Source organism: Callionymus lyra, chromosome 14, assembly GCF_982586985.1.
Source record: "Callionymus lyra chromosome 14, fCalLyr1.hap1.1, whole genome shotgun sequence".
Classification (NCBI taxonomy): domain Eukaryota; kingdom Metazoa; phylum Chordata; class Actinopteri; order Syngnathiformes; family Callionymidae; genus Callionymus; species Callionymus lyra.
In genome coordinates this window covers 18,727,486-18,745,287 of record NC_141831.1, presented here as the reverse complement: position 1 = coordinate 18,745,287, position 17,802 = coordinate 18,727,486, and the positions used below count along the sequence as shown (strand labels likewise).

Sequence of the window (17,802 nt, the reverse complement as noted above, 5' to 3'; positions counted from 1 at the left end):
CATCAAATGTAAAATGTTATTAACATCTGTTTATCAGATTCAAGACCTTTAAGAGCCCAAAATTATATAAGTAAGTACGTAGGCCCGTTTGATGCTGTACGCAGAATTACAGCTAAAAATGTAAACCATTTCCTCTTAAAGGAAATCTAAAAACAGCAGATACGAAGAGTGAAAGAAAGGTGTGGCTTTGCTATACAGAACCAGATCTTTCGGTTCTTTTTTTTTCGGTTACGTTTGTTGTATCCAAAGTTAATATCCTAAGTAGCCTCAGGGGTACAGAGAACCACGGTGTTGGACTTAGAGGCCAACGAGGCAGAAAAGTCTCTTCAGTAAGTTCAGCGTTCGGAAAAACTGAATTTGAAACTGCTTCCGTCTACAGGAAACAAAAGCCACAAGTCAGCACAGCAAAGAGAAATCTGCGCACATCATTTGTGACACTTGTCCTCGACATGGCGCTATCCTGGCTCCTGCTCCTCGCCCTGACCGGACATGTTACTTCCCAAAATCCTCCAGGTGAGATAATCCTTTACCTCAGCTTGATGCTTCTAAAAGGCCGATGGCGTGATCACCTCGAATCCCGGTTCTCGTCTCTCCGCCGCGTGACTGTAACGTCTGATATTCAGCTATAATATTTTCTCTGACACCTGCTGTGGAGGCTCTTCAGTGAACGCAAACAAACTCCTTCTTGGGTTTCTCACAGATGTGGACTGTGTGGTGGTACATCTGGAACACGTTCGCTGTTCCTGGAACAATACGGGCCCTTCGCCGGTCAACTACAGATTATACGCCAGGTTTGTTTATTTTATTTCTTGGTGTTTTGCTTTTCCCTCCCATTGTGCTTTCGCTTCGTTCTCAAATGTAGTCGAGAATCAACAAGGAACCGAAACTGAGTAGCATGTTTTTTTAAGTCAAATATTCCATACATTTGGTTCAACTTCTTTTAGAATTCTGTGTAAATAGATTATTCGAAATAGAATTTGTGTTAAGAACTAACTACATAAACTTTATACATTTTAAATTCCGGGTTCTCCTTTTTTCTAAAAGGTTTTTCTCTTTAATACCTTCTGAACTCAACCGTCTTGCTTCTTTAATTATAATATAAAGGGGGTTTTTTTTCCCCCCGTAAATTTCCGGATATTTGTTTCAGGTTTGCTGAGAAAAAAGAGAACGAGTGCAGCTCGTACGTGACGAAGAACGACATCAACAGCGAGTGTATCTTTCCCTACGGTAGTGTGGTCGAAAGGTTTAACACCTTCAACACGAGACTTGTACCCGGAAACTTCAGTAAAGGACACGACCTTAAAGAAAGAGGTATATTTTCTGCATGTTTTAACAGGCAAATGTCAGACCTTAGTAATTAAAACTGTTAACGGCAAAGTATTAACAAAGTACAAATCAACAAAATACATTATCAACTTTCTTCGAGCCCCGACTACGCCCCCTCTTCATGGATAGCTATGTTTGGATCCCCCCCAAATAACATTAAATTAAACTCAATTAAACCTACGTTTTACATCAATGATAGCTGAACCTTCATTGCAACCACAGAGAGTGACATCTCCTTCAAAGGATTTGTGGATCCAGATGTAAATGGAACCCCATTGAATTTATTATATTATATTTAATATATCATTATATTATCTCTTCCTGGTCCAATAAACACCCAAATAAGTAAACACAACTCCCAAATCAAACAAAATGAAAAACGTGACAGGAGGAAACAGGTCGAAGGCAAGACTAATTTCAACCCAGGTATCTCAGGGTCAAGGTGACCTGAAGTCCCGAAAACAAATAGTAATAGTAGTAGTAGTGGAAGTCGTTCATCTTGAACAAGACAAGGGATACCACAAACACATTTGTTTTGGGCCTTCGGGTCACCTTGACCCTGAGATAACGCCAGGGTGAAACAGTTTATTAGGAAAAGTACAAACTTACTTTAATTGACTTAAAGTACAAACTTTAGCTCAATAAAAATGTAGAACAAATTACAGGCAAGGAAGAAAAATGAATATATATTAAAAAAAAAAATCTGGAACAGAACATAAGTAATATAGAGTGAATAACAAGCAGATAAACTAAATAAAATATATATATATGTTTTTCATTTTTAGTGTATTAAATTAAATATACATCGAAAAATGACCCATTTTTTACTACTTGTACCCATGTTTTTTAGAACTTCATTGGTTGTTTAGTTTCGTTTTCTACTTGCAACTCAACCATGTCACTGCTCTGTGTTCAATCCAGTAATACTTCGCCCACCGGCAGTCCTGACAGCCAAACTAGGACCGGACTCCAACTTATGGTTCTACTGGAATCAAACTCACACTAACTGCGTCAGTAGCGAGGTTCGCTACCGCACCGCGAACAGGAAGTGGAAGGTGAGGGTGTGCAGAGAAAACATTTGTGGGTTTTTTTGTTTAACAATTCAACACTCTCTTGTCGAGGCAGAGCTCGCCCGTCAGCACAGGCGTGCAGAATTACTGCATCCACTTGCCTTCCAACAAGTTCCGCTATGAGCTGCAGGCCAGGAGCCGTATCGACACAAACTGTGGAGGGTCTGTGTTCTGGAGTGAATGGTGCCAACCTGTGGCCTGGCAGTCCAACAACATCACAGGTGAAATGCTACGCAACAAATGCTCTCTGCTTTAAAGTTAAAATGCTGAATAGTAATAGATATCTGTTCATTCGAGATCATTCATTCGCTCTCACTTATCTATAGACGACTCCCCTGGACCTCTGAATACCTCTGTTCCCGTGTGGACGGTCGTCATCGGTGCTTTGGGTTCCACGATCCTGATCCTGCTGGCACTGATGCTGCTGCAACGAGAGAGGTCAGAGGTCGATGCAGTCGTCAAACACTGCAACACGTCAGGAGACACTGGCCACTGTTTTCACATTAAAGGTCCAACACAAGGATATGAAACTGTCACATGTTATTTCTGATTCTGATGTTACAAGGAAGGGCGAGTGTAGCTACATTATTTGGAAACACAAGTACTCATTTGAAGGCTGTGATGGTGGTTTTCACAAAATATATTTGTCTTTAATTATCTTTAGTTAGACTGATTTAGAATGTGAAATAAATAGTAAATATTTAGACAAATATATCGACTTCCCAGCTCAATAGTTTTGAATAAGTATGTATTTTATAAATAAAAATATATCTGATTAGAGAGTACACTGTCATTAGAAAGGCATATATTTTTATAATAATAATAATATAATTAAAAATGTAATTTTGAGTAACGAATTTCGGATAAAAGAAATCTGTGTAGCAAAATTAAGAAACATTTCTTCAAATAATAAACTATATCTTTTAATGGAACACTGAAGAAATGACACTTTACTCGGTTTATAGCAGTACAGTAACAGTATAACTGTCAAAGTTTCTCCTTAATGTCTAAAATGCCAACACGGTAAAATTGAGGTTGTCTGTAGAAAATAGGCGTATGTGTGCTAAAAGGTATATAACTGTTTATAATAATAATGATTATATGATTTAAAATGTGTATATTATTCATTTATTTTGGAGAACCAACTCTGTATGATCTATTGCTGTTAGGCAGCAAGGATCTTTGTTTACTTTAAAAAGAGTAAATACAGGAACATACAGTTCCTCAGTCATGACTTCAGGATGTAAAGTAAAGAAGTTCTTATTATTTGTTGCTCTTCTCTGGCAGACTTAGAGTCATCTTCATCCCGGTGGTCCCGAAACCCATGATTTCTCAAGACTTTGAGGTAAAGAGCGAACAAAATATTTAGAAGTGAAACATGAGTCTAATGATGATGATGATGATAATATAATCCACTAATTCCATCGTTAAATATTTGTCTTAGAACTGGCTTCAGATCTCCAAAGGCCTAAAGGAAGAATTCAGGACCAGCTACAATGAGCTGGCCTGTCCCATCAGAGAGTTCTGCCCGGTGCCCCAGTGTGACATGTTGACCTCCACGACCCCAAACACCACTTCTGACCAGTAGTAATGGTGGAGCGGCTGGGATTGAGTCAGGCAGGGGGTTTTTCTTTGCTGTTTTTTTTGCTGTGCCCAACACATTTTAATTCAGTTTTCAGTTTTTTTTTCTAGATTTGGCCCCCAGGCCTATGTTCGACGCCTATTAAACAGAGCATGTTGTACATAATTGAAAGAAGTTTTCAACCATCACAAAAGTAAAGGAGGACAGTTAAAGGAAGTTAATTTTAATCTCTAAATCTTGTTTCATTTCCTTTCCTGGTATTTTTCTGCCGCTATTTTGCTTTTTGTTCTCGGATCAGTTACTTCTTAGATAAGTAGAGGTTGATCTTTTGATTTGCTGTTCTTTGCTGAGAATTGATATAATCTTTGTACACGTTTGTTTTTTCTAGCATCTTGAATAAAGACGTTCTTGCTAAAAACCATCCAATTACTTCAGTCAATTATTCAATTAACATTAGCGTGTTTCTTTTCAGTGCAAACTGTTTCCATGACGAACCAGATGTTTCAGCTTCAACCAAACCAAGGTCATTACAATAATGATAGCGATTATTGGGTCATTTGACTAAACCTTGTGTGCCTCGTACATTTCTTGAGCTCTAGAAAATGTAATTGTAGCGAATGACCTGATTTCATTTTCATTATCTATCTTTGTGTATGTAAATGATGTGATAATACAATACAATTAAATAAAACTTCCTTGTATGAATTCTTAATGTCAAATGTATGACTTTATGATAGATAATGTTGTGTTGTTTGTATTTTATTTGTGTAAAACCTGTTAAAGTTCATTCAAAATTCAAAGTTTACTCGTTGTCTACCCTCACGTCGACTAAGGGTTGAGATTATCTTCAGAGTAATTTGTTTTATTTTAGAGTTATAGGTAAAAATGTAAGTCTTATTTAATGTTGCAACCTCCATGGTGTCATTGTGTGTGTGACGTCCATATTGTATTGATGCCTTGACATGAGAGATTGTTCCGAAAAAAAACGAAATAAGTCTGTATATTTAAAGTTTGTTTCTATCAGAAGACCACATTCCCTCAGCTGCCGCCTGAAAACTTTCCTTATTAAAACACATAGATCTAATACAAAACTCTGCAGCGAGAATTCTGACCTGCTCTAGTAGGAGAACTCACATGTCCCCGATCCTTATAACTCTTCACTGGCTGCCAGTTTCTTTCAGGATCAATTTTTAAATTCTGGTTCTTACTTTCAGATCTATTCATGGTCAGACTCCTCCTTACATCAGTGATCTGATCCAGCCTTACACCCCAGCTCGGGCTCTGAGGTCTGTGGATCAGAATCTACTGATGGTTCCTGAACACGCTTCCGGACCAGAGGAGAGAAATCCTTCCAGGCTATTGCTCCTAAGCTCTGGAACGATCTTTCTCTCTCTCTGTGTTTGATGATCTACTGACTCCTTTAAGAAAAAACTTAAGAAATTTTAATTTATTTGTGCTTTTCCCTGATTTTCTGGGACTCCTGTGTTTGTCTTATGTGTCTTGGCCTTTTACAGTACACAGTCCCTGACAAAAGTCTTAGCTCATCTAAGTAGGAACAACAAATAATAACTTGACCTGTAGTTGATCAATTGGAATCACAGATGTCTTATATGAAAGACAAAGGCCTCTAGATTATGCTCATCATACCAAAACAAGGTTTTGTAGTATTCAATTAGTTCTTATCATTTAATTAAGACAGAAAGGTCAGATTTTGCTTTGGACAAAAGTCTTGTCGCACACAATAACAATGTACGGTACAACTCACGAATAAATGTTTACTTTATTTTGAATACACAAAAATGCTACAATAATGCCAGAACAAAAAGTCAGGGTGCCTTGGGATAAAGAATTAATATCGTGTATGACTCCCGTGAGCTTGGAGGACTTTCAGGAACTTTGATGTGGAGGCTGAAGTATGAGACGGAGAACCATCCTGCTGAGGAATTTGGCCTCTGCTGTGGTTTGGAATGTAATGGGCAGCAAGAATCTCTTGGTACTTCAGGCTGTTGATGTTGCCACCCACACTGCAAATCTCTAGCACACCCCCATACTGGAAGTAACCCCATACCATTATTTTTCCTCCACCAAACTTTACTGTTTTCTGGGTGAATCTTAGGTCCATGCGGGTTCCAACAGGTCTTATTTGCGGCGATTGGAAATGCAGTCCAATGGATGATTCCCCAGAAAAATCAACCTTCTGCCACTTTTCCACTGTCCATCCTTTCTCCAGAGCTGTGGGCCTCGCTGTGCAACACAATTTTTTTAGTTGTTTTTTTGTCAAAGGCAACGTTCACGCACTTCACATGAATGTCTGGTGTGCTCAGGCTCTTTTTATACACACCTAGGAATGTGTTAATTACTGTTTTTGTCACAGATGAAGCTCTAATCTGTGATTGGTTGAATCATTTAAAGCTGCGACAAGACTTTTGTCCAAGCAAAATCTGACCTTTCTGCCCTAATAAAATAATAAAAATAATTGAATAATACAAAACCTTATTTTGGTATGATGAGCATAATCTAGAGGCCTTTGTCTTTCATATAAGCCAGTTCTGATTCCAATTGATCAACTACAGGTAAAGTTATTATTTGTTGTTCCTACTTAGATGAGCTTAGACTTTTGTCAGGGACTGTATATTTGAAATGTGTATTGTTTTTGATTGTTAAAGCTCTTTGTGACCCAAGGCAAATTTTTTACTTACATAAAAAACAAGCTTAAAATACAGACTTATTTAATTCTTTCCTGGGAACAATTTGTGTTGAGGCTCCAATACAAGATGGACATTACAGATGAGGTATTTAGTTTTTTTTTAGTTGTGTTATTTTGAACGAAGATGACAACTCAGCACTGGTAGCTACATTAAAATAGACTTACTTTCCCCATAAATCTAAAAATGCAAGCATTACTCTAAAAAATATCCAACTCATTGTCAACATGAGGGAGAAATGTGTCCAAGAGGAGTGTCAACAGGTTGGACAGATTGATCAGAAAGGCTGGTTCTGTGGTTGAAGCTGGACTCACTGGTGACAGTTGCTGAGAGGAGATCACTGAACAAACTACTGTCCATCATGGATGATGACAGCCATCCTCTGAACACTGTCATCAGTGAGCAGAGAAGCAGATGGAGCATGAATGCTCCTTCCCTGGTGCAAAACAAATAGACTCAGGGACTCATTCATTCCTCGGGCTATTAAATGGTACAATTCTGAGTTCGGGGGCAGGAGTGGAGTAAAAGTATCATGATGTTCTGTTCCATGTGCTTGATGGAGTCTACTGACTCCTTTAAGAAACATCTTAAGACGTTTTTATTTGTTCAGGCTTTTCCTTGATTTTCTGGAACTCCTGTTGTGTTATCAGTTTTATCTTGATCTTTAAAGTATATACTTTATTGAATATTGTTTTGATTGTTTAAGCGCTTTGTGACCCTGGTCTGGAAAAGAAATACAGAAATACAAAAATATAAAAATACTTAGATTACTTACTTTGTCTTTGTTATTTTTCTTTGATCTATGTTCTTTATCTTTAGACTTAGATTGTATCATATTCTCTTTATTTCTCTTTGTTCTTGTTCTTGTTTTATTTTGATTATTTTTAATGAAAGATTGATGTATTTGCTGTGGATAATTTGGGAAAAAAAAACAATTTCCCGAAGTAGACCTCCTGAGGGATCAATAAAGTTCTACCCAACCTAACTTAAAATAAGTTAATTTTAGGGTGAACTAACTATGTTTGTTTTTTGAAAAAAAAAGAGTATCAGAATCATAAAATAAACTAATTAAAATGGATTCCATGGATTGTTAATTGTTGAACATTGGTTTGTTTTCCTACAACTAGGATAACTGATAACATCAGTGAGCAGAGAAGCAGAATGAGTGCATGAATGCTCCTTCCCAGGTGCAAAACAAATAGACTCAAGGACTCATTCATTCCTCGGGCTATTAAATTGTACAATTCTGAGTTCGGGGGCAGGAGTGGAGTAAAAGTATCATGATGTTCTGTTATATGTTAATCTTTGCATCCTTTGTCTTTGTTATTTTTCTTTGATCTAAGTTCTTTATCTTTATCTTTAGACTTAGATTGTATCGTCTTGTTCTTTCTCTTTATTCCTCTTTGTTCTTGTTCTTAATTTATTTTGATTTATTTTTTTATAAAAAATATATTTCTACCTACCTAATTATTTTGGGGACAGAAGTTGATATTCCATGTTCATCTTTGTATGCTTTGTCTTTGTTATTTTTCTTTGATCTATATTCTTCATCTTTACAATTAGATTGTGTCATCTTGCACTTTCTTTTTATTGCACTTTGTTCTTGTTCTTATTTGATTTTTATTTATTTTGATTTTTATTTATTTTTTTATGAAAAATTGCTGTATTTGCTGTGGCTATTGGAAAAAAACGAAGGAGACCTCCTGGGGGATCAATAAAGTTCTACCTTACCTTACCTTAAAATTAATTAAACTCATTGTCGGCATGAGGGACAAAATAAGTGAGTTTGGGGTGAAATAAATGTTTGTTTTTTGTTTTTTTTTTGGAGAAAAAAAAGGGCATCATAATCATAAAATAAGCAAAATAAAATGGATTTCATGGATTGTTAATTGTTGAACATTGGTTTGTTTTCCTACAACTACTGGACCTTTTTTTTTTTAATGCTCCCCACGTGACGCCCAGGTAAAGGTGAGTCCTGCCCAGACTGGTTCGGGTAGTTGTCCGCTGGAGGGAGCGGTGTCCCGCCGAGAGACGGAACTAAAGCCTCGACGTCGTTTCCAGCTCGTGAAGGGTGGGGCGCAGGGCGGCTGTCCCCCGCAAGAGGAGACGCACAAGTCAGCTACTTCCTTAGCGGAGCCCCTCGCAGCACCCGCCACCGATTCATGTGATCGACCCTCCGAGGTTTTTCCCGAATTTTATTGTTTATTTACGTGGTTTAAAAGACGCTTGGCTCGGCCGACCCTCACCACCCGGGAAAGATGTCCTCGGAGCCTGCGGTGGCAGACACTCGCCGACTGAATTCCAAACCCCAGGACCTGGCGGACGCGTACGGTCCTCCGAGCAACTATTTGGAAATAGACGTTTATGACCCACAGATTGTTGGCGTTGGGCGGAACCGGTACACGACATACGAAGTCCGCATGCAGGTATACATGTTCGTGGAACTCAAACGTTTAGCCGCTGGTGAAACTCCCGGACGAGGTGTGTGACGTTTGACCGATGCTAACGATGCTAGCTGCCGCGTTAGCACAACTCGAGTAGCGAGGATGAGACCCGCGGCCTACTAAAAAAAGTCTCTGGAAATCATCCCTGCGACACGAACGCTGGTGATGCTCACCATTGAGATAATGTGATAAATGAAATTCACGCGTTGAAATAGTTGACGGTTACACTTTGTGACTATAATCCTTGTGTTGTTTACTGCTACATGCTAGCTAGCTAGCGCCGACTAAAATCACTTGTTTGGATGATATGTTGTGAGAGTTCCGCTCTTATAATTTCGCCGTTTACGCTTTTCTCTTGAAAATACATAACATAATGTTAAAAAGTAACCACATACGTTTGAATGGTGAAAATCGCTGAGGCAGCTTTAAAAGGAAAAATTCAGGAAGCTGAGTCAAGCCAGAGGGATTGCATAATTGGTATTTGTGTTGAGATTTTACAATCCTTATTTTGTCATCCTGTTGGATTTGAGACGCGAATCTGTTTGTGCAGGGAACGATAAAGTGTTGCCAAAACAATGCTAAGTATACAAAACAATTACAAGCACATTTTAAACCATTTTCTGTCCTGTCACCCTTGTTGACTCTTGAAACGTCCCTATGAAATTGTTGGCAACGTTGACATTGGTTTCTCTCCATTGTTGTTTTCCACAGACAAACCTCCCAATTTTCAAACTGAAAGATTCCTGCGTGAGAAGAAGATACAGTGACTTTGAGTGGTTAAAGATCGAGCTGGAAAGAGACAGTAAGGTGAGCTGGTTTTACTGCCGTTCTTAAAATCACTGATGCTCTCTGTGGAGACATTCTTTTTAAGGGTCTCCTCTTGCTATATTATTTTATGTTAAAACAAGTGTATTCTACAACTTCACATTCTGTCGCCATAGATTGTAGTACCGCCTCTGCCAGGCAAAGCCCTGAAGAGACAGTTGCCATTCCGGGGAGATGAAGGACTTTTCGAGGATTCGTTCATCGAGGAGCGAAGAACGGGCCTGGAGCAGTTCATCAACAGGTGAAATATGTAGAGTCAATCCATTTTTTTCAGCAGATTTTAAACAATTTAACAGGAAAATACTAGAAATTATATCATAACCAGTCTTCATCGATTTTGATGAGTGAAGCTAGATAGATAAACTTCATTAATCCCTCTGGAGATTTCCTCTAGAAAATTGTTTTTCCAGCATACAGCAAAACAGACAATAGATTCATAAATCAAGAACAAAGCGCAAGATGAAACAATCTAAAGATAAAGAACATGGATCAAAGAAAAATAAAAAAGACAAAGGATACAAAGGTTAACATAGAATATCATCTTTTTACTCCACTCCTGTACCCAACCTCAGAATTGTACAATCTAATAGCACAGGAATGAATGAGTCCCTGAGTCTATTAGTTTTGCATCTGGGAAGGAGCATTCATGCACATCTGCTTCTCTGCTCACTACTAATAGTGTTGAGAGGATGACTCATCATCCATGATGGACAGTAGTTTATCAAGCAACTGTCACCAGTGAGTCCAGCTTCATGTCAACGACAATTATCATTGTGTCACCATCAAGTAGTTCCTTATTTGTTAAATATGTGTTGTATCATCGAGAATCCAAAGACAGTAGTACCATGTCAAAAAAAATCAATTTGTTTCCATTAGTTATTATTACAAATTGGTTGAAAGTCGGTTAATTTACTCTCAAACATTATTCTGGTACAAACTTATGTTCTGCGTTTCATGTATTACATTAATCATGGGTGAAAGTGAAGTCAGTCGATCCACTGAAACCCATTCATACTTTGAAAAGTCACAAGCACACAACAAACCCATCCACCTGACTGACTGCAATATGCAAACGACTCCGTAATCCATGAGTCAACAATAGAGTGGTATTAAATTGTGAGTCAATTGTTCACTAAAATGTAAACGTTTTCTCTGGAAGACTCTTGTTCTCCAAAGGCAAGTGAGAGAGACAGAGTTATGTCTGTCTATATTTATATTTAGCTAATATTTAAACACCAAGGTTTCCTTCACAACTTTGGAGATGGATTCTAGGATTGAACAACCTCTTACCTAAAATAACATTCTGTTGCGTGTCTTGGTGTGCAAATTAATTAACAATCAAAACGTTTTCAGGATCAATTTCAGCTCCTGGGACGATAATTTGCACAGAAAATAAGAAAATGTGAGCCGAGTGTCAGCTCCTGGCTCTGATTTGCAATTAAATAAACATGTCACCATGGAGACTGTTTTCTCTCCAAGTAAACAATCCATCTCTGTTCACCGAGAGAAGAAGACAGATTGTCGTCGAACACATCCCACCTTTGTGCCTGATGCGCGCAGCTTCCCACCAAAATTCCAGCGGCATCAGTTTAAGCCTAAAACACCGTTTCTCTCACGCTGTGCTCATCGTATGTCGACGCTGCCGTTGAGCCTTGAACAATGATCATTATCGCTCCTGAAGTTGTCTGATCTCGCTCCTTTCATACCGCGACACATTTTAGTCCACAGTTGGCAGATAAAGCGGATGATTCAGGGTCTGTTGCTGTCTCATAGCTGTTCTGCAGCAACTCTGCTCTGAGTCACACTTACTTTAAAAAGTCTTCAAAGTTTCTGACCAATGATTCGGAATAAAAATGCAGCAACACAAGATCTCCCTCCCACATATCTATATACTGAGGAGCCTTGTATTCACAGCCCCGCAAAACCTTCCCTTTTGTTTATGAATCTTAATGTTATTGGTCAGAAAGACTCTAGCTATGAATGGTTACAGTTGAAAGGCTATAATCTGTTCATGTCTTTGAATAACCTTATTAATTAGATAGTTTCTAGAGTGTTTTATTGAAAATAATCATGTTTTTAAAATGTATTTATATTTATCTTAAAGAGTCTTGAGGATGAAAAGCATTCTGCCGAACAATTTGAATTCGTAGCAATATATGTTAAAAATAAAATGTTGCGTGAACATCCAATGTTGCCTGTGAGTCAGTGATGTGGGGAAAGTTTTCAAGGCTGCGATTTGGCTCCTTTTTTTTTTTTCAAATGTTTGTTTTTATAGAATTGCAGGTCATCCTCTGGCCCAGAACGAGCGCTGTCTTCACATGTTTCTCCAAGAAGAAGTCATCGATCGCAACTACATTCCAGGAAAAGTACGGCACTAGGGTTACCTGGGGAGACGGGCTGGGGGGGGGGATTATTCTGTAGAACAGATCGTCTCTTTCTGCCTTTCTCATCCCTCCCTTCTCTCTCTCTGTACACTATTGTAAAGTCATATTCGCTCTATCGCTAGAGTTTGTTCTTCTTTTATCAAGTTATTAAGACAATTCTGTGACTTGTCTCTCCTGTAACTGTCTGAGGTACCTTTGATCGTATGAGGCTCTTATCTATCAAATAATGTGTAATGACTTTGACGCAGCTGTCATATATCCATGATTGTTAAATAATGTGAATAAAGTAGAATAATGTCCAAATATCCGTGTGTATCAAAAGTTGTTCTGATCATGTTTTTTTCTCTTGTGTTTGTTTTTTTTGTTGTAGGTATGAATGAAGTAAGTTTACTTTTTCATTTTCTGTCCGAGCTTTGTGAGATTTGACGGTGGTTGCATGGCACAGCTTTTTGTGATTATTCTAACTTAATCCTTGTAGTGCAGATACGCCCCATGTTAGTCGTCAAACTGGCTTTCCTGCAATTTTCTAGATCACTTTGGAGCGTGAGCTAACGTTCTGCAGTTAAAGCGTAAGATGGCGTCACCCGTGACTGCAGGTCTTGTTTTCATCAACTAACACATTGTGCAATTAAACACTAATCATAGGCTGCATGGCAAAAACTTGCACGCTTTGTGTTGCAGTACTTGTACTTAATTCTGGCACTTTAATTTACATGTTTCAATCACCTTTTCGTTTGTCCTTTGTTAACCAATAGTGGCTGAAGTTGAATCAACACAACGTTTTCATTAACATGTGCATGTCATCGTCCTTGATGTTTTGCTCTAAAGACATATTGTGCTGAAGCATGGCTTTAAAAAAAAAATCATTGTTGAGCCTATAGTAGGCCTTGGGGGACACCAGAAATGTGTTAATGTTCAGCTAAGCCTCACAGATAAGGGCTAGAATATGGGTATGGTTTTGACCTTTAAATGCATTGATTAGCAAATGTAGTTAAAGTGGTTGATTCCAATGTGAGCTGGACAATACAAACACACTTGTTGGGGGATTTTCATCACCAAGATTCATTTAAGAATTGCTGTTCAACAGACATTAGACGAGTCAAAAGTAATCTAGAAATGATCCATTTGAGACAAGAAAACGTTTTATTGTTACGTGCTATTTCTGTGCTTCAAAGAAGTGATGAGTAATGGTAACTATTGTTATTAGTCCCAGTTGGTGCTAAAGAAGTGGTGAGAGAAAGATGAGGGTAAAATCAATACACCGCCATTAGGATTCTGTGGTGAAGAAGTGCTAAATTCAGAACCTTCACCATCTCTAAAGAGGGGTCACCTGAGATATCAGTAAGGGGTCATGGGCAGACACAGAACTGGCCATAGGTAGTCGGGTCAAGCAGGTCGACTACATATTGGAAAGTCTTTCTGAAGTTGTTTTTTTTGCAATTTCTAAATGGTGTTTTGGGCACCCCCAGGTTGTCAACGACGACTCTGAATAATCTGAAGCTCCAGATAAGTGGAAGGTCGAGCTGCTCGTCGTTGATAAGTGTATCTTGTAGTCCTGCCAAGACCGCCTAATAAACCCATGGAACAAATTCTAGCATTGTGTTAGTGTGTTGTGTTTTGAGTGCTCCAGCCCATCGTTTGTTGCCTTAGGATTGGAGAAACCAAAAAGGTCAAAGACGAAACCAAACGGGATAATCGGGAATCTTTTTTTGCAATTGTTCAAAAGCCCCAAGTGTTCATTGGTTAAATAACCATGACTTGACAACCGACTAGAAGATATAATTCGTAGGAAATGGGTGGAGCATTTAGCCTTGAGGCCACAGAACTGTATGAAAATTAAAACGGGACTTTTTGTTTTTATTATTGTTTTATATTTTGAATATCTTTTTTTTTTTTCTGTACTATAACTTATCTATTTACCACACTTTATAATATTGTAAATATAGCTTCTTTTTTTTCTATTTTGGGATTATAACATTTTAGTAAAAGTAATTATCTTTCTTTTTTCATTTTCATTTTAATGTTACTGTTAACTTTTTATTGGTGCTCTATATTTTCTGGTGCACACAATATTTAACTGACTAATAATTCTGTTTTTCATTTACTAATTTTCAATAGTAAAGTCAACTGCTGCTGTCAACATATAGAATCTAACCTTTAGCTCCAAGTCGTGGTCTGAACGAAACAAAATGTACTTTTGTTAAAGTCTTTGAGCGGAAATAAGAGTCTGAACTTGAACGTCTGCTCCTTCACCACAGACTCCGCCTCATTATACTAGATTCGCTCTGGTTTTTCTCCTTGAAGCACGAAAACATCCGCTTGAAAAGTTTCCGGATTCATTGTTGATGTTTATAATCGGTACTTGCCAGAAAACAGCCTGTGGAAAGGCGAGGCTAAATCACTGTAATTTCCAGAACGGGTTCACTGATGGAGGCAATCCTGTTTTTGAAGCTCTTTCTGGGCCTCGCTGACATGGTGTGAGTCCAGTTTAACACTGGTGCCCAAATACCTGACCCACAATTAAAGCTTAGTAACCATGTGACTCTATCGACTCAAGAGTAACGGATTATTGTTTCAGTCAACCAGGTTTTTTTTTTTTTTAGGTCTTTTAGCTTCGCCTTTCTTTACCATGACTGAATGTATACTTTGTACTTGTATGTCAATCTTACCTTCTTTTAACTCTCACCAATTGAAAGGTCTTTTTACCCAGTTTTTTTATTTATTTGAAGTTCACGTCTGTCCGTCTGACCCTCGACCTCACTGTCTCTTCTTCTCTCCTCGTCATGAAGACCCCTCCACCTGCTTCAGCGACCCCACATGTACATTTCCAGCCTCACGCCAGATGGAACCAGTCGTCGTGTAGGAAAAAGACCCCGACAGCCGACCCTCGTGTTTGTGTTCTCGCATATGTAAAATCAGTTTCCTATGAAACACGTTTGAAGTTCTGTTTTTTGGCTCGACAAGCAACATGTAGCACCACGAACATCGACATTCCATGTGTGAGAAATTCCCAGAACTTTATATTTTTCTTTCTTTAAGATTAGTGAAGACAATTCATAACCATACCCCGACACTGTGACAGGAGGTTCGTCCGAATCTCTGTTGTTAAACTCATAGTTATCAACTGCTTTGATTCCATTCTTTTGATTTGGGTGTTGTGTGAGTCCATCGATTCACGTTGTCATGCACTTCCATTTATAGAGACTCCTTGTTAATTCTGTCCGGTGATTAAATAACCTGCTGCCTGCTGCTTCCTGTCTGCACGACTCTTCATTGAAAATACACGACAAGCTTCCACATGCAAGAGTCAAGCATCGACATGTAAATCCAAATCTAGAGACGCATAAAGTTGAATCATTTTAAAGGCTTTCAATTGACCATCATTAGGGAATAAGTGGCAGAAAATGGATGGATGACAAATTCAGAATCCTCCTGCAAATGTATCAATGTTATCTAACCATCATAATGCCTAAGGCGGGCATGTCAAAAGGAGGGTCCGGAGCCATTTGCAGCCCTTAATTCGATGTCATGCAACTCACTGCCTCATAACATTTTGACTCCTAACCACTGCCAACTAAAGATTATCAGTAAATATAAAATAGTTAAGTAATTCTTTGGTCATTCCACTTTGTGGCTGCCATTACATTCAGTCTCTATTGTTTTGTTTTTATCACTTTCTCTTGTTGAACATCCACACTGATGAATTTGTTGTCTTTCATTTTCTCTGACGAGGACATCTGGTTGTGAGGTTATGATACAAAACAAAAGTTAAAATGGAAAAGTAGTTTAAGCATTTCTTTGGACACATTGTTGACCAAATTCCTTTTCCAACCAGAGGTTTGAATAAACCACCATCAAAACCACTTTGAATTCATGTTAACATCGTGGCTCACGTGCAAAAGACATTTTTTGGGTTTAGAAACAGGAAAAGGGAAACCCGTTTCCACATCATTCATATCTGGATGTTTTGAATTTATATAGATATTTTTTTCTGTTACTACTGCCATCATTAACACTTGCAAAATGCAATAAAATGTTTAAGAACTAGAAGCCTATGTCCAAAAATGTTGGGTGGATTTATGAGTAATAGATAGATAAACTTTATCGAGGTCTCAGGAAATTGTTTTTTCAGCAGATGGCAACACAGACGATAGATTCATAGAACAACAACAAAGATGAACATGGAATATCAACTTCTGCCTCCAAACTCAGAATTAAACCGCCTAATAGCACAAGGAATGAATGAGTCCCTGAGTCTATTAGTGTTGCATCATCTATGATGGACAGTAGTTTGTCCAGTGATCTCTGCAGCTGTCACCAGTGAGTCCAGCTTCAACCACAGAGCCAGCCCTCCTGATCAACGTGTCCAACCTGTTGACACTCCTCTTGGACATATTCCCACCCCAACACACCACAGCGTAGAACAGGACACTGGCCACCACAGACTGGTAGAACATGCAGAGGAGCTTCCTGCAGATGTTAAATGATCGGAGCCTCCTCAGAAAGTACAGTCTACTCTGAACTTTTTTATACACATTGTCTGTGTTGCAGGACCAGTCCAGTTTACTGTCCAGCCACACACTGAGGTACTTATGAACTATAGTTGTGAACTATCTCCACCTCGTCGCCTCTGATGGACACTGGATGTGGCTTTGTCCTGGACGTCCCAAAGTCCAAGACCTGCTCTTTAGTTTTTGGTCTAAAATAGGATTTAAGATTAGGAAATTGCCAACAAAAAAAGTAGAATAGGACGACTTTTGTAAGTGTTTGTCTGGCGAGTCGATTGGAGACTTTTTGAAAAACATCATTGGAACATTAATGAAGAGAAGCCGAAGAAAGGAGACTGCTCTGCACTCTTGGACTGGTTCCCAGGCCCTGATCTACCCCTGCAGCCAGGACGATGACCTACAAAACCGGGCAGCTTTGAAGTCCCAGACCAGTCCAGAGCAATGAAAGTGACGAACAGAGGCAGGGCCAAGTCAGATTAGCTGCTGTTGTGTTAACGGTCCCGGTGTGCAGCGCCGACGCTTGTTGTGTTTGTAAAGGACGCACAAGTTGGGTTAGCTTGATAAAGTGGAAGTTAATCGAAAGAGCAACTTAAATCAGAGCGACCGGGCGAGGACAAAGGCCGAGACTGGAGCAATGTGGACAGAGAAACTACACTCACATAGTAGCAAAATACTTTCGCGGGTCATAATAATGAGAGTATTACTCAACAAAGATATACAGACGGGCTGCTTAAAGATACTTTTGTGTGTTAGACTATACTGTACAACAATATTGTCATGACAACTCAACCCATTAACTTGATGGTTCTCTCCTTTTTTAGAGTGTATGACAGTCATGTGACTCATGGTTGTTCCAGTTTGTTCACTTTGTGAAAAGTGACTGCAGGAACTAATGCTATGTTAGCCTTAATCGGTTTGAGAATAGATAAATAAATTAAAAAATAATAATTTATTAAAT

The 17,802-nt window shown here is 38.7% G+C and overlaps 2 protein-coding genes across 5 annotated transcripts; both read left to right on the top strand.

The window, feature by feature from the left end:
* Positions 1-186: 186 nt before the first annotated feature.
* LOC148066363 (cytokine receptor common subunit gamma-like) lies at positions 187-4,399 on the top strand. Of its 2 annotated transcripts, none has more exons than XM_087806839.1 (8): positions 187-513; positions 701-791; positions 1,148-1,311; positions 2,248-2,381; positions 2,452-2,617; positions 2,723-2,834; positions 3,684-3,741; positions 3,841-4,399. In XM_087806839.1, exons 1-8 carry the CDS (start codon positions 450-452, stop codon positions 3,982-3,984), a joined length of 933 nt encoding a protein of 310 aa, XP_087662965.1. In that variant the 5' UTR covers positions 187-449; the 3' UTR covers positions 3,985-4,399. The 2 variants fall into 2 exon arrangements, with proteins under 2 accessions (XP_087662965.1, XP_087662964.1); XM_087806838.1 differs by having other exon boundaries at positions 312-513; positions 2,723-2,905; positions 3,841-3,979.
* Positions 4,400-8,721: 4,322 nt separating this feature from the next.
* On the top strand, positions 8,722-15,586 carry LOC148066362 (sorting nexin-12). Of its 3 annotated transcripts, none has more exons than XM_087807085.1 (5): positions 8,722-9,109; positions 9,839-9,934; positions 10,069-10,193; positions 12,228-12,318; positions 15,126-15,586. In XM_087807085.1, exons 1-5 carry the CDS (start codon positions 8,942-8,944, stop codon positions 15,372-15,374), a joined length of 729 nt encoding a protein of 242 aa, XP_087663211.1. In that variant the 5' UTR covers positions 8,722-8,941; the 3' UTR covers positions 15,375-15,586. The 3 variants fall into 3 exon arrangements, with proteins under 3 accessions (XP_087663211.1, XP_087663212.1, XP_087663213.1); XM_087807087.1 differs by lacking the exon at positions 15,126-15,586 and adding an exon at positions 12,707-12,721 and having other exon boundaries at positions 8,727-9,109; XM_087807086.1 differs by lacking the exon at positions 15,126-15,586 and having other exon boundaries at positions 8,726-9,109; positions 12,228-12,330.
* Positions 15,587-17,802: the final 2,216 nt, after the last annotated feature.